The 20,042-nt window shown below is 37.7% G+C and overlaps 2 protein-coding genes across 2 annotated transcripts; both read right to left on the bottom strand.

Moving 5' to 3' along the window:
• Nucleotides 1–10,554: 10,554 nt before the first annotated feature.
• Nucleotides 10,555–12,750, bottom strand: LOC128983506 (dynamin-1-like protein). The gene has a single exon (XM_054402805.1). It carries the CDS (start codon nucleotides 12,692–12,694, stop codon nucleotides 10,691–10,693), a length of 2,004 nt encoding a protein of 667 aa, XP_054258780.1. The 5' UTR covers nucleotides 12,695–12,750; the 3' UTR covers nucleotides 10,555–10,690.
• Nucleotides 12,751–16,652: 3,902 nt separating this feature from the next.
• On the bottom strand, nucleotides 16,653–18,871 carry LOC129003932 (uncharacterized). Its single transcript, XM_054432280.1, has 3 exons — nucleotides 18,838–18,871; nucleotides 17,468–17,646; nucleotides 16,653–16,786 (listed from the first exon to the last, which is right to left on the bottom strand). The coding sequence occupies exons 1-3, from the start codon at nucleotides 18,869–18,871 to the stop codon at nucleotides 16,661–16,663; spliced, it is 339 nt and encodes a 112-aa protein (XP_054288255.1). The 3' UTR covers nucleotides 16,653–16,660.
• Between the last annotated feature and the right edge of the window lie 1,171 nt (nucleotides 18,872–20,042).

The raw sequence follows: 20,042 nt of genomic DNA, 5'->3' as shown, positions 1-20,042 counted from the left end.
CTTGGGTTTTTATTTAATAAAAAAAACATATTAAACATGGCGCAGTCGGTAGGACCCGAACCTACGTTCCCAGATTTTATTATAATAATATAATTTTAAATACCCCCGTCGCAGCAAACCTGCATACTAAGCGAATTTCCATTTACCCGGCTTGATTTCTACTAAAATATTCCCTATAAATTTTCAGATTTATTTCCTATAACATTAATTTTAGTGAGTAGTTAGGTTTGCTGCTACGGGGGAGATGTTGAGGTGTGTTTTTTCAATTAAAATATTGATAGCTTAGTATGAAATAAACCAAATTGCCAAATTTGATTAAAATATATCCATAAACAAGCAAACTAGAACAGTTTATTTATTCTCCATAAGAATAACATGGGAATTTTAAATTTACATTTTTTTTTATTTTCTCCGTAGTCAATGAACATTCAAAAACACTTCAATATACTAAATTATTTGTTTTTTTAAGCTCTTCAAAATGGTTTAGAGAGAAATTTAGAAAATTTAAAGTTTTTAAGGTCAAAAATGAGAAAAACCCATTTTTACCCCATAAAACCCCCCATAAACCCCTGATCCCATGGTCCGATTATGCTGGTTCGCGAACTCGTTCGAATAAATGCAGGTTCACACGTTTGTACCAAATTTCATCAAAATCGGATCAATTTTGCTCGAGTTATCGCGCTAACGGACACATATATAAATATATATATATATATATAAATATATATATATATGAATTTGAACGGATGGTGTTTTTGGCCTCTGGGGACCTTAAAACGAAAAAGTAAATCGGTCCCGGGTCTAGGTCTTACCATGAGACCTACGGTAATAGCTTATTCCCTATATGGGAAATTCGCTAAAAGATGCATTAAAGGGGGAAGTGTTATATATGATATGCGTATAAGTTAATTATGATATATAATTTTGTCATGTTGCCACCCTGCGAGGTGACTCAGGGTGGGAAGTTCTTCTTGGAGATGCTCTCTCTCTCTTAAGATGGCTTTATCGAAATAAAGATGTTGTTTCCTCCACTTGGGTTTTTATTAAATAAAAACCCATATTAAACATCAGCAATCTGACACATAAGTTACTTTCTCCCATTAGCTTGTCAACAATTTGTAAAATGGGTGGTAGGATTAACTACAATGTTTTTTGGGGCGAAATCACAAAAACGTTTTGTGATTACGAACTGTAATTTTTAAAGCGATTGGGGGGGGGGGGGGTTATACTATTTTTTTCAAATCCAAAGGTCTATAACACACTAAATTTTAAACAAAATGATTTAGTTTTTAGTTTTTTTTTAATTTAAATGTTTGATATTTTATGAGTTTTATGAAAAAAAAACCTCTAATTAAAAATCTAAATTTCAAAGAAATAAAAAAAAACACCTGGATACCATGAATTAGTATCCACGTACAAGATTTCATCTAAATCGGACCACAGGTGTGCGACTGTGTACACGAACACGTCCACATATGCACGCAAACACGCAGACATCACTTGGAAAACCACGTTTTGGGGTTTGGGGGATCCAAAACTGATATAGCCACCAAAAACTCTGAAATGTTGCCGAAAACACTACTTAAAACTTTTGACGGCAAGACTGATTGTGCAAATAATATTATGGGTTACTTGCCTTTTTTTCCATCTTTAGTCTTTAAACTAGCTGTTTGCCCGTTCTACGTACGGGAATCTAGTAGTAAGTTTAAACCTTATATTCAGAACAGGAGTTGGTTTGCATATTTAGTGTGCATTTTTCCAGATATGATGAAAACTATAACTGTTTAGGAACACATATAAACCTTCTCAAATACAATATCTGACAGTTTCAAAGCCAAAACGAATGCTTCGCAATTAAATGTCACCCGATCGTGTTAGTCCATATTTTATATCAAACGATGAAAGGATTTGCTTTACAGTATAGATCTATGAGGCATAGTCCTAAGATAGGCCTGTAATTTAAAGTTACTTTTCACACTGGTTAAAAGTAGTTAAAACACTACCTCAACCTCACTACTGCACACTTTATTCGGGTCGAAATTGTTATTAACAATGGTGCTCTTGTCTTTTCCACGAAAAATAAGGACATTAATGCATTACCAACAGACACACAAGGACATTAATGCGTTACCAACAGACACACACACACAAATACAGAATTGAGTCCACACAATATTTTTGAGTCCAGACAGAAAACGTTAAAAATTATACAGTAAGACATCAATTAAATTTAATAAGCAATAAGGTGCAGTGTTTATAAATAAATAGTGAAAATGAAAATAGTGATGTGGTCGTATGTAAAAATTATTCTTACTGCTACCACCGGTTCTAAGGAAAAGTAGCAGTACCAAAAACCAACGTTTACATTTGAGAAAAGAACTGTAGTACTTACGACTAATTCAAACTGTCCTTCTAATCAAACTGTATAGGTGTTAATTAATCTGTTGGCAAATATATAAATAAATAAATACACAGGCCACAAAACATGTAACATGTAACATTAACAACGTAAAGCTTTAAAAACTCACTATGGTTTGCTAAAAAAAACTTTCACTTGATGTGGTGCAGTACCGAAGTTATTAATCTCCTTTGGTTTTAATTTTGTTTTTAAGTTTTCGAAAATCAAAGTTATTTTCCATTAATTGCATTATTTGTAAGCAGCTTTTAATGTTAACATATTAATGGCAGTTTGAAGAAACCACCTTTATCCAAACAAAGGTTTTTCATTTAAAAGATTACGTAATCTCTAAACGATAATCGGTAGGTACATATATATCTAGCAAACATTCGGAGGAAATGTGAAAAAAAACGCACAAATCTGCGGTTTTGTACGTTTGTAGTTTTATTTCCTAAGTAGAAAAAGTACCGATATCGTTGTCGAAATGTAAGTAAGTAGAAACCAAAAGTGACACATTGGAAAAGCGAGTTTAGCTACATCTGTTAAGTTTAACCTCCGTTACGGTACGATCACAGCGAAATCAGACAGATCTTCCAAAATCGCAGCAACATCAGTGCCGGATTTACCACTAGGCCGATTAGGCCGCGGCCTAGGGCCGCAAGCAGAAGGGGGCCGCAGAGGATTGAGAAAAACATTTTTTAGATAAAAAATATTTTTTTTACCACCAGTTTGCAGCGATCACAGGTGACCATAATGATGTCTCCGCGGACCAAGGGAGATGTTCACGATTTTGCCACGGCCGCGGGTGACGGCACAGAAAACATACTACTATAACCTTATAGTATAAGGTTATATTACTGTAGTATGTTTTCTGTGGTGACGGCGATGTGTCCTCATGATCGCAGCCCGCGGGAGACGTTCAAGAATTAGACGCTGTCGCGAGTTGTCAATGATGATGTCCCTATGATTGTGGCCCACGGGAGACGTTCACGATTTAGCCGCGGCCGCGGGTGACGGCGATGTGTCCTCATGGTCGCAGCCCGCGAGAGACGTTCAAGAATTAGCCGCTGTCACGAGTGTCGATGATGTTGTCCCCGTGATTGCGGCTCACGGGAGTTGTTTACGATTTCGGCACGACCGCGGGGGACAATTATGATGTCGTCATGATCGCAGTCCACCGGAGATGTTTTTAACACGACTTTGCCGCGATCGCAAGTGTCGATGATGATGTCCCCGTGATTGCTGCTTCGCGGGAGATGTCTACGATTTGGCCACGGTCGCGAGTGTCGATGATGATGTCCCCGTGATTGTGGCCCCCGGGAGATGTTCACGATTTAACTGTGGTCGCGGGTGACGGTGATGTCCTCAAGCTCAAGGCCCACGGGATATGATTTCGCCGCGGTTGTGACTGTTGAGGATTATGTCCCTTTGTTGCAGCCCGCGGGGGATGTTTACGATTTTGCCGTGGTCACGGATACCTATGATGGATTTGTCTTGGTTTAGGAGAGATGTCCACGATCACGGGTGTCGATAATGATGTCCTCTAGAATCTAGATGCATAGGAGATATTCACGATTACTTCCGCTATCTCAAGGAATTTCCACCACAGGGGGAGGGCCGCTCAAGTAATTTGGCCTAGGGCCGCAAGTACCCTAAATCCGGCACTGAGCAACATCCACTATCACCCACTGCAGTTCTGATTTTTTACTTTGCACTTTACACAACTGTCCTTAAAGCGCCGTCAATGAGTGGAAACCTTTGTAAGCTACGGTATTGGTGCCGATGATTAAAAAAATGTAAGTTTCCTTGCACTAATACAACACTGATTCTCGGTATTTTCCCCGGTTATCAAAACTCAAGAACAATCGTTGCACTTGCGATTAATTAAACCGGTTAAGTAAGGCACAACGTTTTTAATCTCACTTGGTTTGGTCTCACTAATGTGCTGACTAAACTTGATCGAAAATGGCTGCGGTATTTGTAAACAACTTTTAATGTAAACATATCAGTGACAGCTAGAAGTGAGAACTAATCCAAACAGCTGATCGTTATTTCATAAAATGGAATAGTAAACATTGGGAAAAAATTTGACAAAAATCGAACAAAATTGGGTTTTTGATGGTTCGTTATTTTGTTTTCAAAGAAGCGAGGCCATGTTTTTATATAGCCAAAGACACTCTCACCAATCCAGTAAATACAGAAAAACTATTAGAACCTTGATCGCTACTCTAGTTTTCTAGGAGTAGGCCGCGTAAAATGACATTTTAGCGTTACAGACGAAGTCACAGAATGGACAAACAGACAGACATACAGACAGAAATTGAGATAAGACTCGTTTCGGCTTTCTTAGGCGATGAAACGTAAAAATAACCAAAAACTGCATGATTCTAAGCAATGTACAGACAAAACTGTAATTTTATTTATATAGAAATACAGTCTAAGGATGACTAATTTTGTGTAAATTTAATGTGGATTTGAAAATGGGGCCGCTAACTAAGCCCTGTCCTGTTCCGTTGTTCCCCGAGGAACTCCGTCCTCCTTAAGACTATATTTAAAGACTGGAGACGGACCAAAGGCACGTAACCTATTAATTTAACACTACTTTCTCCATAGGCCTATATGTCTAAAGGGGAGAAAGTTAAAAAAAAAACCCCAACAAACCTCGTAACATGGTTGGTTATAAACAGATAAAACCCCAGATGAACTGACCAACAAATTTCAGAAGAGCAACGAAAACAGCACGCCGTTGCCGGAGAAATATGACCGGTCCGAGCCGTCATTTTCCCGTTTTCACCCGAGTCTGGCGTGGATCTGATAGTGGGACCCGGGGCAAGTAAATACCCGTGCTGTAATTTATAGGCTATTGTGGCTTTGGACATCTCACTCGCCATCTAGCGGTAAACTTTGCTCATTTTTAGCGGATGAACTCAGCTTTCGCAGATTTGTAGGTTCATCGGTCATAGCGAAAATGAGGTGGAAACGCCGTCTTTGCACGCTGCTGCGGACTTTCAATTGTATACGATTTGACCTTAAAATAAAAACTGTATACGCGTGTGTTGGTGTGCACTAATGTTGGACGACTGGACTTTATTTCACGTAATAGGATAAATAATGCTATTACTGAAGTATCACGCATTGGTAGTAATAGTTACTGAAAATATCCTATTATTTTTGTAACGTCTGAACTGTTTGGACGAGAAAGTGAAATAACGCCGGCGTGTGAGCCTAGCGATAGCGAGCCTCACGAAATACAGTAATAAAGCTTGGTTTTGGTTGTTAACAGATTTTATCTACGCTAACGAACATGTACAAAAAATTGTTAGCAATTTGCCTTACCTATAGGTATTAATTATTCATAAAGTATTATAGATGTGTTCGTGAAATTTGCACAAACTAATTTTCTGGATCCATCTGGTAACTGCTTCACTAGTTAGCCAAAGTCAAGCAATATTAATCTGTCGTCTAATCTCATCTAACGGATATCATACGATTTCTTTTATCTTTATGTACCAACCAATAGTATTTCATATAACACGGACAACGTATATTAGCATAAACAAAGGATTGCTGCTTGCTGCACATTCAGGTGGACGTGACGGAACATTTCCTCCCGATTGTCCTTCACTTGCAGACAACAGAATTGACAAGAACTATTTTCTGCGCATGATCGCCCTAGACAATGCCCTCTACATTCTTCGTCGTCATACTTCACTACCTCACCGCCACTCCGTCTTCACTCTTGCTCTGTAGCATTTCTCTGTGTCGTTTGACCGTCACTTTTCCTGTTGCAGCTTCTATCACGTCTGTTTCTTGGAGTCGCTCGGATGTATTTATCTTTTTTTTATCAATCTGATTGTTGAAGGGTGATCGTGATTGATCGTAAGATATTCTCTTCCCAATATCATGGTCGTTGTCACGTATAGCTCTTTCTGACCCCACTTGTGGGACAAAGTGGGACTACGATAAAGTCAGACAACTCCAAAATCTGGCAACGAAATAGTTAGACAACGATAAACCCAGCCTCTTTCAAAAGGGTCCCAGTTTAAAGCTTCACGCTAACTTCAATTCTCTACGTATTCTTTATCAGCTCTTGAATTCTCTTGTATTTCGTTCTTTGTCCCTCTTCTTCCAATTCCAAAGGGGGTCTTCCACCCATGTTTTCCTTACATCTTTGTTTCCTTCTTATTAATATTTCGCTGACGCACACTTGGTTGCACTTTTAGCTAAACATGAGTGCAAGGTGATTTTAGGATGAAGTGTAACAACATAAATTTGCAACACTTGGTCTTTTAGTGGATTTAAGGTATATTGAATAAACTATAATATTTGCAAACTACAATTCTAATCGGTTTTAGGACTGTGGTTTTCTCTGAAGATAGATTGAAACCATCTTTGCCATTTCAACGATACGTTTACATCCCAAAGACCAAAAATCCGACTCTACCTTGGAAACCTACCAAAAAGAAGTATTGTGATCACTTGGTTAATGTCCCCGACAAATAAGATTCACCTCTCCAATCACCCCCCTAATTACCCCCACCTTACCTATTTTCAACGTTTCGCACCATATTCTCCCTAACGAGGCTCCGATACATCACAAAACGCCACGATCGATCACCAATAATGGGGATTGTCATTAAAACGAAATTAACGGCGTGGGAGAGTGGGGGCGGGAGAGGGAGAGAGTGAGAGAGGCAACATCACGCGAGTTGTTATTGTCCGACATTCCTCCACATTAATTGAGATCCACGACGCCCGCCTTACCAATATCTTACAGATAAATTCATCACCGTAATTACTTGGTGCGAGGCCAGGCTAACCTATAAACCACACGGCTGCACGACCCAGTCATCCTACCATCCTGCCTCCAACACCAGCCAACGGCCACCCTCCATCCTACAGGGTGGCTAGATCCGTAATTAATCGAACGGCTCAGCTGTGACGCGATCCAGTGCGTCGGAATGCTTAGGGTTTTCTCTTTATTGATTCCCAAGTTATGATAGCTCTTGACCTCGTGCGTGTTTGTATTTATCGCTTGTAATTTACTGGGTTCGGAGTTTTAACGTAGTGTTTGGGTTCACAATGAAGCCGACTGTAAAATTTAGGAAGAGTTGCTTAATCGAAAAGCTGTGAGGTACTATTTGTAGTGTTTGGGTTCACAATGAAGCCGACTGTAAAATTTAGGAAGAGTTGCTTAATCGAAAAGCTGTGAGGTACTATTTTAAACTTAGCCAATTTTAATTTCAGTATATGATGACTGGTTGTAATCTACACAACTTTGAAAGGCTAGAAAGGGCTACTTATATTAAGAAGGATGGGATAGAGAGCATAAATTTTGTTTTACTAACCATGAGGTGCCAAATATCTACACTAGAATCAAAATTCTAACACATTATAAGACAGATATGGTATTATGCACCGACTATGGGGAACCTCTTCCTGAAGTAGTTTTGGCCTCTTCGGGAGTTGTGCTCACTGTGGATTAGTCATTTATTTTATGAGCTTTATTGATTATAGTCTACATGATGAAACCGAGGACTGGTTAATGGTCTAATTCCAAGAGGTAGACCCAGTCAGGATACAAGTTCAATAATACAGACTATTGAGTACACTTCCTTACTTCTATTACCATTTATATTCAAAGGAATTTGCATCATCAACTAACTGCATACTTCTGATCATGTGAGTCTTCTTAATCATCTCTTATCATCAAGGGGTTCACCCATCTTAAACGTCTGGATTTTGCTTCTGTAAAAATTTTGAAAAAATACAAAAAAGTGTTCAAAAATGCATTTACGTCTATTTTTTGTATATGAATCAAGCAGCATAGGTGCACGTTCTAAGATCTTTTCTTTTTTATTCGTGTCAAAACCTGTTTATAGCCGATACAAACAACTAGTGCTTGATATATACTTTGACACCTGAGTCCCGAGTCCCTTCCAACGTTTTCCAAAGACAGTAGATATAGTTCAAGGACCTCTGAGTCGGAAGCTGTACCATCTGTGGTGTTTGGTGTTGTGTTCTACTCTCGCAGATCGTAAACAGCTGTGGTAGCCATTATGTTGTAAACCAGATCTACATACAAGGCACAAGGCACAGTAGCGACGCTTGTAACAGTAACTTGATACAGTGGAACTACTGGACGCGTCTACTGCAGTTATACCGAGAAGTGCGGGCATAAAGTGCGTGGATCCTATATAAATCGCTCATCTTCTTCAGCCAGAAACAGTATAAGTTATAATAAATGGTATCAGAAAGCTGATACATAATTTATCCCATTGTATGTCAACAACCTCAGACGGTGGAAGTAACTATGGTATTTTATGGAATCACAAAAACTGCAATAACCTTTGAATCGTATTTTTTTACAAAATTGGGGATTGTACTTTATTTTGCTTGAAAGTAAAAGAACCATAATATTCTAAACTAAAATAGTTCAAGCCGTTTTAGTCCAGGCAACGATGAGGCATAGAGGGAAATGTTTGGAACACAATTTCTGACTTCGTAACTTTGTTTAGTGTGGTTAGGAGGTAACTACACACCAAAAGCTCCCACCACACAACCCCGTCGCAAAAATCAAAAGATGTATTTTGGGGACATACCAAAAGTATCCGCCTCTAGCCCTTGGCTGTAGGGGAGGAGGGCATGAAGGTACCATTTTTCGTTTTTATTTTCTCGGAAACCATGTGTCCAAGCAAAATTATGGTCCTGTACAAAATAATTGTGTTAATTATTTGGCAGAGTTTGAGTTGGCAAGACTGTGTCCCCCTTCCATTCTCCGTTGACCAACCGCTATCGCTATCGCTTGCACAATTTTGACAACATTTTTACAGCGGGAGCGGGCCCGCTATCGCCCCGCCCCCGCTCTTGGTGCATAAACGGGGCCTTACGCCCGGGACTTACTTTTTCATTTTGATGTCCCCAGAGGCCAAAAACACCATTCGTAAAAATTTTTATATATGTCCGTGCACACGATAACTTAATTATTTTCTGTCCGATTTTGAAGAAATTTTGTTTGAAGGTGTAAGGTGGGATAAATTTGAATGAGTTCGCGAACCAGCATGATCGGACCTTGGGGACAGGGTTTTATGGGGGTTTTATGGGGTAACAAAGAGGTTTTCTTATTTTTGACCCTCAAAACACAAAATTTCCTAATTTATCTTTAGACCTTTTTTAAAGAGCTTAAAGCACAAATAATTTAGCAAATCAAAGTTTTTTGTACAATTATTGGTAACGGATAAAACTCAACAAAATGTAAATTTAAAATTCACATGTTATTCTTACAATGTTGTAGTTTGCTTGTTTATGGATATTTTTGACCAAACTTGGCAAATTTATTAAATACTTAAATACTTTTCATTGAAATGGCGACCATACATAGTACGTATTTTAAGCCAAGTATGAATGGAGATGAGTGTAGAATGAGTGGCGCGATCTTGTAGTCTTGTTAGTGACTAAGGCCGACATTCGTTAGACACAGCTGTTGATTTTATATTAAGTTATTATTATTTTACTTGAAAACACACTTTATTAGTTTCCTTGTAGCAGCAAACCTATTTACTCGTTAAACCTAATGTTATTTAAATAGATTAATTGAAAATCATTTCAAGCAAATGGAAATTCGCTTAGACGGCATGTTTGCTGTGGCAGGGGTATTTATTTTTGTATCTTAAATTAATCTCTATTCAAATCTATGATATAATATACTGAAGGAACGATTAGGTTGGTTTCATGTAATTCGAGTCACAAGAGAAAAAATGCTAACTTAATACAGTTTTCCACGTAAAACATTCATTTTACAAAATCAACTTGGTTAAAAAGGCGATCCCATCTACACCAGTTGTAAGGATTCTAAAATCTGTCTTACCCCTAAGAGACAGGACATTCACCCCAACAATACTAATTTAATGCTTTTTATATCATACCTTGTTATGTACACTACGTAATGTAGCAAATAATGTCATAGATTTACTAAATTATTGCACATAAAATTAAAAACACTAATTGTAAGCGTGTTTATAATCAAAATAATCACATTTTTAAACATGTCTTTACATCTGAAATTCATATAAAGTTGATATTACCACTTAATTAAGAAAATAAGAATCAAAGTGTTCAAAATGATAGTTTTTAATTAATTATTCAACAATCACAGGTATTTTTTTATGGAAAATTAAAATGGAAAACAAAAAACTGAACTAAAAAGTAACAACGCTCAACACTCTTGCTATAACAAGAAAAGTAAAACAAATGTTCATTTTCAAATGTCTTCTGTCCAGAGAACACTGTGCTTTATTTAAATTCAGAATAAAAAATAGAATCTAAATCAGAATTAGAATTTAAATCAGAATCAGGAGGTAAAGGTGCTCTCGGTGCTTCTGTCACAACATTGCAATTGAATACATGCGATTTTGTGCTCGGTTTTATAGAGGTCAAAATCCCATAGGCCTTCTCTAGCTGAGCAACAGTGGTTGCAAGTTCCTGGCGCTTTTCCACAAAATCCTCCGACTCCTTCATCAAGTTGTAAGTGTTGCCGTTGTACAGTCGAGTTATCAACTCGCAGTGGAGACGCTCCATGACAAAGTTCACAATGGAATGCATGATGATCTTCGGAACTGTATCTTGAACGGTGATCTGTACTATTGAAAAGTAACTCTGAATCAACTTTTGAATTAGTTGATAATCCCGAGTTTCTTTCGAGGTTTCTTCTTCTTTCTTAGATTTTTCCGAAACTGTAAGACTTTTCTCCGAGAGTTTCACCGTGGGTTTGCGTGCGATGCAGTTCTCTTCTTCAAAAGCTATTGACTCTTTCCCAATCACACGGTTAGTGATAAAGTGCGGATGTCTTGTGTTGATGTAGGCTAATTGGTAATCTATAAAGTTCTCTACCATTTGATTAGCGATGGGAAGTCTGCTGTGGAGAAGTTCGGTGACGACACGGATGACTTCTTTCTGCAGTGTTGGATACCTCTCGAGTCCGATCAAAGGATCATCGGCGCAAGTCAGGACGATTCTGCTGAGCTCTTCGTTGACTAGGTCGACACATCGAAGACAAGGTGGGCGAAAACGTTGAATCTGACGCTTTACCAGTAGTTCAAAAGCCACTTCAGGAATAAACAACCCGGGACTCGCACCTGATGCATTCTGGGTAGCGGTCAAGATTGCTCCTTTCGTCAACCCAGATAATGCGTCTATCGTCCGCAGCGCTTTGGCGAGACTCTCTTGAAACACGTAATTGATTCTTGCCCCTCCAGACAGCTCAGTGGTCTGAATGTTCTCCGTGTCCCCTTTGATTATGCTACAATACATTTTTGAAAATTTCGACATGATGTCAATCAACAAAGAAGGCTTGTCCAAATTCACTTCCCCTAATGCTTTGAGTTCTTCTTGTTTCTTGGACAACTTTTCTTTGATGTTCTCTTTCAGGTTTGGCAGACAACTTTTGATGTGTTCGGTTAAGATTTTCTGAACAGTCTTCGTCAAGTAGGGTATTCCGTGGGTGCGTGCAACCGCTTTGTAATGATTTTGGAAAAACTGAGCTTCCTCTTTCAACGCCTTTTTCATGGGTTTGTTCTCCATGATGTCTCGTTGTGATCGGTTGACGACGCCGATTATACCTAGCTTGACCGGTATGATTTTGCCAGACAGAATGTCCCACGCGTCTGTGCCTTCGTCCATGAGGTCCAGCTTGGTGATGACCGCCAGAGTCCTCTCACCTTCAGGATCCACGTCGCGAGCCAACGCTAGACTCTCGCTAGTCGTCAGGTCCGCATTGGCAGGAGTCACTGCCAGAATTATACAATTTGGGTTTCTAATGTATTCGAGCACCATGTCCCTGGTTTGTTTTTCTATATCGGTTGGCTGGTCCCCAACAGGTATTTTCGTCAATCCGGGAAGATCTACCAATGTGAGATTTAAATACGAGTTGGAGTAAATCTTAAGAGTGATTGGAACATGGCAGATCCCTTTGTTGCTTCCAGCTAGCTTGACGGTTTGATCTTGTATTTCTTTGGAGATCAAGTCGAAGTCCGTGAAGACTTTTGTCTGGTCGTGTTGGAAGATTGCGTATTCATCTACGACTTCAGTGGTCGAATGCACAAGCTGCAAGACAAGAGGACATCTAGTCACTACACCGACTCCTCTGGGTAGGAAGGACTTTCCCACTAGATGTTCCAGGACAGAGCTCTTCCCTGCACTCTGAGAGCCTACCACGACCACCTGCGGCAGGTCGACGACTTGACCACTGACCAGAAATACGTCCTGTAGCTGGTTCACGATCTCCACTAGTTCGTCCATTCTGACTAATTTAAATGAAAAAGCCTCACGTTGCCACTTGCAAACACAAAACAAGATCGTAAACTGTAATGTTGTTTTACTCAACAATAAAGTCTCATGTGTTCATCGTTTCTGTTTACTAAATTTGTAACTGTAAATTCGTTGTAGTTAGATACAGGATTGGAGGAAAGGCATATAAGTATATATATATTACTTAAAGTATTATAAAAATGCTTTTTATGTTAGTAGTCTGTGGTACAATAAATTTGATAGAGATAAAGTTATTAGTCACTCTAGTCTTATATACTTCATTAAATGTGTGGTAAATTAATTGTCGCGCCTCTGTATGATACTTTGTATAATAGCTAACAAACTATTTTCCGTTTTGGGCATTTCTAACAAAGAATGCAATATTCAAGTCTGGCGACACTGATCGCTAGTGTCGTCGAAATTTTGTTTATATTATTTTAAGATTAAGAGTGTGACTTCTGATTTGCTGCTTGGTTATATAACTAGGAGACAAGTTATTGTTTGTGATTACATATCGTTTTATTTGGTTTAACGAGGTTTTAAATGACTGCAAACACAAGAAACAAATTGTAAACAAAACACGACCTCGGCTCTGCAGTGCACCGGGCAGAATTAAAAATAAAATTGGCTTCAGCTGTTCCATGAGGATGATAAATCTAATACTTGATATTCGTCGGCGATTCGTGACACTGATATTTTTTCTTATTGATTTCACCTAGCAAAATGGCAAAGAGTTATTTACCATAAAAAGTTTGTAAATTTAGAAAAGTAATTTATTCCTCGTGTTTTTGGTTCTTTCTGACAAGGTGTTATTGAAGGGAATTTGATCTTTTACAACCCTATGACGGGCATTAATTTTTAGGGTGCATAGTTTAGGAGTTAACTTGTCAGAAAAAAACAAAAAAAATGAAAAAATATATTTTCCTATATTTACAAACTTTTGATAGTATATAATTTGAAAACCATGCAAGATATACAAAAATTATAAAGTCCAAAACTTGGTGGTAATTTAATAAGCTTTCATTTTGTATAGGACCTAATTTCGCTTGGACACATGGTTTCCGAGATTTAGGAAAAAATCTGAAAATTGTACTTCCAAGCCCCCCCCCCCTACTACCGGTACCACAGCACAAGGGGTAGACGCGAGGGCTTTTGGTTGGCCTTATAACTATACTAAACAAAGTTACGATGTCAGAAATTGTGTTCCAAACATTTCCTCGCCCTTTTTGAGCATTCGTTGCCTGGACTTGGACTAATGAAACCCCGATTTTTCCGATATTTTATGGGGTTTTTGGGAAAAATCGCCACTAAAAAGAAAAATTCTAAAAATGAAAAACACCTGGAGTAACATGGATTAGTACCTACTGAGTGACATCAAAATCCGACCACTGGTGTAGCCTTTAGCAACGTACACATCCATAGAATCACACACGCATACAGACATCACTTCGAAAACCACTTTTATGAATTCAGAGGGATCCAAAACACATATTTCCACCTAAAATTCAAACTCACAAATGTTGACGAGTAAAATAATTTCTCCATATACTGTCCGCACTAAAACTAACTATATAAAACTCGCGTGTCGAAGTGCCCAAACACATTAAGAGTCACTTTACCCTTGACATGTTTACACAGCATTCCAAGATACTACAAATGGAGCGTAATGGGTAATTGTGATTAGAAGTTGCAGTGCGACAAATTGTAGCCTCGGCTAGCAGCCGTATTTCCACAAGTCAGCGGCTAGCAGCAGTTACTCAGCGGCTAGCAGCAGTTATTCAGCTGCTAGTAGCAGACAACTCGGTGTTGTTAATGCAGATCGGATAATGTCAAGTGCGGCGCAACGACGATAGTTGATAGTTGCAGACTTTATGAGTGTCATTCAGGAAAATCCATTAGTTTTGAGGTGGAGTTTGCTGCAATGATGTACTATAAGAGGAATTTTACTCAACTTTGTTTTATGCTATACCTCTTAATGTACCTGATTAACACATAAAGTTATCATAGTTGTTAGGATGTATTCAAATCTTTGGATGGTAGGCTGTGTTTGAGTAGATCACTAAACTAAATTTAGAGTTACTGATTCCTTTTTAGTCGTTTGTAGGTACTTTCGGTGCAATGATTTTCATTTTTCAGCTATTGCATACATATTTTGGAATCATTTTGTGTAGTTATTTGGGAAATGTATATTCTTGTACTCTGTCGAATGTGTATTCTGGTCTTGAAAGATATCTTCTGTATTCTGACTACACGATCTTTGCCAATACAGAGTCACTTTCATCTCATGAAAAATATCAGAAAGTTACAATTTGACTGTGGAAGCATACCTTCAGTATCGTGTATTCTCTTTACTACCGTCAACTCTTCAAGTGTGACTTCTCATTCTCATATGCTTTGTATCAATATGTAACATACGTTATGTAAAATTTACTCTGTGAATCATGCACTTAGTACATACGTGGATATTAACTTGAAATATAAAAATTATGTTAACAGCAGACACTATGTAGTACTGAACTATGAACCGCAAACATTATGATTTGTCCTTTGATAGCCCTTTCTAGTGGTAGACTAGTCTCAATAGAAAAAGCGAAGCTTTCAATTGCTTCAATTTAACTAGACAAATGTTGGTACACAAAAAGTAAATGCTCCAATTTAAATATTTAAAAAGACGCATCTTTATGTTTTAGATTTTAATTTTGAACAATACAACTAAAGTGCAATGTCCTGAAGGAGTTTATTTATAAGCAACGCAGATGACATGCGTGATGACACAGATGTGTCCCGACTAGAAACTACCTGCTTGGGCGTTATCAGCTGACGAGCGGCTGATTGAAACAATCCGATTGTTGTGAGAGATTACAACATGTTGGTGAGGAAGAGCACGTGCTCTTCTATGATACAATGTGTGAAACACTGGTTGAGTAGATGGTTCATGGGTATTGTCATATATTAGAACTCCCTTGTAGGTTAGTCATCATTACGGAGCTGAAGACATGGTGTTTTCGACCGGTAAATGTAGCTTTTTCATTTTAATATTTATTTCTTGTTTACCAAATTCTAAACGATTTAAACTAACGACAATTTTACCTTGAAAATACTGCTTGTTCTTTTGTAAAGAGTAAAAGCGCACACTGAAAGCCGACAATGTTCCAGTTGTCCTCAGCACTTTATAGCACTTTTATGGAGAAGGTTTGACAAGTCGTTTCCGCCGACTCAGACCAACCATCAAGCACTCGTGTCAAATACAATGTCTTTAATTGAACAGGCGAAGTTTTTAATGCTATAATTTATTATTCAGACCCCTCGTTTTCCATCGCTAAGCCAAGCCTATGAGTTGAATTGAAGATGCGAGATAATGGAATGCTATAGAACATTGAGATTCCACCCTACCAACAAAGACCCAGCATACCACAATTATCGTAGCTTTAATCTCTCCTTGCCCCTCCCCCTCTACCACAATGTGGGGGTGGTGAGAGGAGGGCCCGTCGTCCAAAACCCTGGGAATGAGTGCAAGAGCATACCTTCCCACCGGTATAGAACAGGGGTTAGAATACTTAACCTACATCAATTGAGATCCGAGTAACGCTTAGGTCTTTGGTCAACAAACTTCTTTGGTAAAAGCAAAGATTACTGAAATAGGAGGTGGCAGGATAGATGACACTGCAAAAAAAACATCACGTACCTTTGACTCAGCGAAGAAGAAATTGATTGTTGTTTTAAAAGGTTTTACTGTACAATAAAGGTAAATACTGTTTATTGTTCGTTCAAGTAACAAGCATGCTCACCTGAAATGTTTTCAGTTTGATTCACAAAGTATTTTAAGCACCTTTGACGGTTGGTAACTGAGACCATTTGATAAGTAACCCTGTTTCTGACTGAGACAAGAGACAAGCAATAGAAATTAACAAAAACCAACAAATAAGTTTTAAAATATTTTAATAACAATGTCATAAATTACTGTACACTGGAATCAGCTTCAACGATGACATTCCCTTGGTCGAACTTTGTCTTGATGGTGTCATGCTTGATGGTTGGAGGGAGGGAGACTTTCGTGTCCATCCCATGGAAGAAGTCACTCTTCTAGACAAAAAATAAAAAAATCTAGATATAAAAGTGTTTGGTCAAACCACTTTATGAAATTTGATTGAAAGGGTATTAGTCACCAGTAAATTGCCTGGTAAAGTAAAGTTGCAGGACGCACCATAGAATCTACTAGTAGTAGCACAATATTTATTTTTTATAAGGATTCTAGGATGCAAAGATTTCCAGTCAAAAGGCTGAAAAGGATAAAACTCCTTTGTCATAGATACACTGTCCTCTACTCTCAAGCCGTCTGATCTCATCAGTTTATTAGGGTCTAATCGGACTACGACTACTCACACAATCTATAAGGTCGTGCATTGATTGCGCCAAAGAGTTCCTTAATTGCGCAAAGCCCTCAAAGGGGGGAAAATGTTCCTTAGTTGCGCAAAGTCCAAGCCAAGTAGGGGTGAGTTGCCGGCAGAAGGAATGTCCTTGTTTGCATGTCATCCTAACCTATCCTAAGATAACCTAACTTAACCTAACCTAACTTAACCTAATCTAACATAACCTAACAAAACTCAACCTAACCTACTTAATTATACAGTCAAAGAGGGCCACCACTTGGTGCAGTTATGAACGTATTGGGTGGCTCTTTGGAGTAGTTGGCGTAATTCAGGAATACCCGACTACCTGACTCGGTCGGTTGGCGCAATAATGCCCGCCCACTAATATACTTACTCCAGTTTTCTCTCCTCTTTTCCCAACGATCCTGATATGGTCTTCTTGTATTGTGTACTGGACCTCGTCTTCTTTGAAGGGTTCTACATTGACCTTGAGTGTGTACTTCCCTTTGGTCTCCAACTCGGTCACAGTCAGGTTGCGGAAGATCTGTAGGAATCCAGGCAATCGAGGTTGTCCTAAACAACGCCAAACATATTCATATAAAGTTTGTCTCAATCGCAGTAACACATATGGGACCTTATGGTCAGTCTCTGAGTGTTTTCCTCTATCCCGCAATTGTTTCAACATTACGTTAGGTTATTTCTAGAGGGGATCGCAGAATTATCACTTAGACAAAATCCGTTGGTGATTGGCAGGATTTGAACTCGGGACTTCAGGACCTAAACCCCGTGCTCTACCAGCTAGCCCCCCCCCCTTTCACAGTGTTTCGCTGACATGTTTCGGTGTTTCAGATTTAAATAGTATGAGCTTTAACTGGAACTTTGGCTTCCTGCTACAGGGATGGTAATGAGTTGAGAATGATGCAATAAGTGTATTGAGAAATATTAACAGTGAGTAAAGTTAATGGTAAAAATATTTAATGGTGATTTTCTTAAAATCGGTTGAAGAAATTTTGCTATGGATTAACCTGAAAATCCGGTCAATCCATTGCAAAATGTCTTCGTGAGTTAAAAATTAATTTAAGAAATAACTAAATTAATTTTGCCTTTTAAGTGACTGCAAATAGAAAGAGAAACGATTTGGATTTGAAATAAACAGTGTATTTTAAAATGAGGAGAATGTGGGTCAGAACACGTTGCTATACATTGAAATATTCAACTAGTAGGCTATCTCAGATGGTATTAAAGTTTCCATGAACTAGAACTATTTTTATTGAAGACTTAATCATTAACTATAGAAATAATTGTGATATTTTAAGGAGATAACATTTATGTTGTTTGCATGCGTTTTTACTGTATACCACAAAAACAGAGCAGCACAGTTTTTAGACATTTTTGTTTTCTGATGTTAGCTATAAATTAAATCACTTCTAAATATTTTTATTCATATGAAATCAAAACACTGCATCCATACTTATAAAAGGTAAATACAATAAGCCTATAAAATTAGTCTTTTGGTTTTAGAAATGTTATTGAACCTTCGTCTATTATTTTCTAAATTATGTTTCTCTATTTGCTTCAATAAAAAACCTCATCCGGGAAACTAATATGTATATATTCATTATCAACGTGTTCACTAAGCTAATTCAAACTAATATCTAACCCTAATAATGGTAGTATTCAATATTCAAACTAATATGTATGCATTACTTTTTAAGTGAACAAAAACTTAGGAAATATAATTTGATGCAGCCTAAAAAGACTTACCCAGTAGAGCACTGTTCACTAATTTTGATAACATAATGCTAGGTAGTATTTTTAAAAACTTTAAATTTATAACGACAACGAACTAAATAATTTGAATTGTTTGTTTACTAACAGATATAACAACACACATGTGATAAGAATAACGAACAAATCAAAATCACTGCTACATAGATTTCATTTCTAAATACACTGATATTTGAACTGAGGACTGTATGGAGATAAACATAAACAAAAATGACGTAATTGGATCAAATAACCATAACATCTGATTTGGATGATTTTTGCTGGCTCCATTCAAATATTATTACTTTCTCCCCCTATACCATAGTATATGGAGAAAGTATTGTTTTCGTCAAAATTTTCGAGTTAAGAGTTTTGAGTGGACATTTACGTTTTGGGCCCCCCTGACTCCAGAAAAGTGGTTTTCGAAGTGATGTCTGTGTGTGTGTCTGGATGTGTACAGAGATAGGGACTACACCTGTGGAACGATTTCGATTAAATTTGGTGTGTAGGTTTTAATCCATGGTATCTCCAGGAGATGTTTTAATTTTTTTATTTTTTTTAATGTCGATTTTCCCATAAAACCAATAAAATAACGGAAAATCTGATTTTCTCAAAAATAACCCGAACGATTTTCATAAAAATTTAGTATGTTTTATCCCTTTAAATTTTGAAAAAAATGGTACAAATCCCATTTCCGTAAAAAAAATACGGTTTCAGTTATTCTAACTTATGTTACTTTCCCAAAAATACCATAAAAAACAAAAAAAATCTGATTTTTTGAGAAAAGCTGGTTTTAATCAAAATTAATATTTCATGGTCCTTGTAATTCTAAAAAATAGTGCAACCTCCCATTGCTGTAACAATTACGGTTCAAAGATTATTGCAACTTTTGTGATTTTTTAACTATAAAATATCGTATTTACTCTTACCGCTTACCCATGATAAAGGTTGTGACTAGCTTATGGGAGAAAGTATGTGTTCTAAATGCTGATACCGTTTATTACAAACATGTTTACATTCGGACCAAATTCATAAGTTGTTTATCTTTATGCCCATTTCTGTTTAAATAATCGTGCTGAATTCTGTGGCTAGGCTGTGTTGGGAGAAACATATGCTTTGTGTTAGTCTGTTAATAAAGTGTTTTTTTTTCTTTTTCCATTGCTGCATGAGTATGTTAACGCAAGTGCAACTTTTAAAGGACA

Source organism: Macrosteles quadrilineatus, unplaced genomic scaffold (genome assembly GCF_028750875.1).
Source record: "Macrosteles quadrilineatus isolate MER2022 unplaced genomic scaffold, UCM_ALF_1.0 Scaffold_1__1_contigs__length_201487025, whole genome shotgun sequence".
Classification (NCBI taxonomy): Eukaryota; Metazoa; Arthropoda; class Insecta; order Hemiptera; family Cicadellidae; genus Macrosteles; species Macrosteles quadrilineatus.
The sequence above is the reverse complement of the archived record's forward strand: the minus strand, read 5'-3'. Positions and strand labels throughout refer to the sequence as shown.

Excerpts from the sequence above, each read along its gene's own strand:
- LOC129003932 (XM_054432280.1), bottom strand. The coding sequence starts at position 18,871 with ATGTTATCAAAATTAGTGAACAGTGCTCTACTGG. Across the intron at positions 17,647-18,837 it reads AGTGAACAGTGCTCTACTGG|GACAACCTCGATTGCCTGGA; the intron begins GTAAGTCTTTTT and ends GGCGTTGTTTAG. Across the intron at positions 16,787-17,467 it reads AAAGAGGAGAGAAAACTGGA|AAGAGTGACTTCTTCCATGG; the intron begins GTAAGTATATTA and ends TTTTTTGTCTAG.
- LOC128983506 (XM_054402805.1), bottom strand. The coding sequence starts at position 12,694 with ATGGACGAACTAGTGGAGATCGTGAACCAGCTACAGGACGTATTTCTG.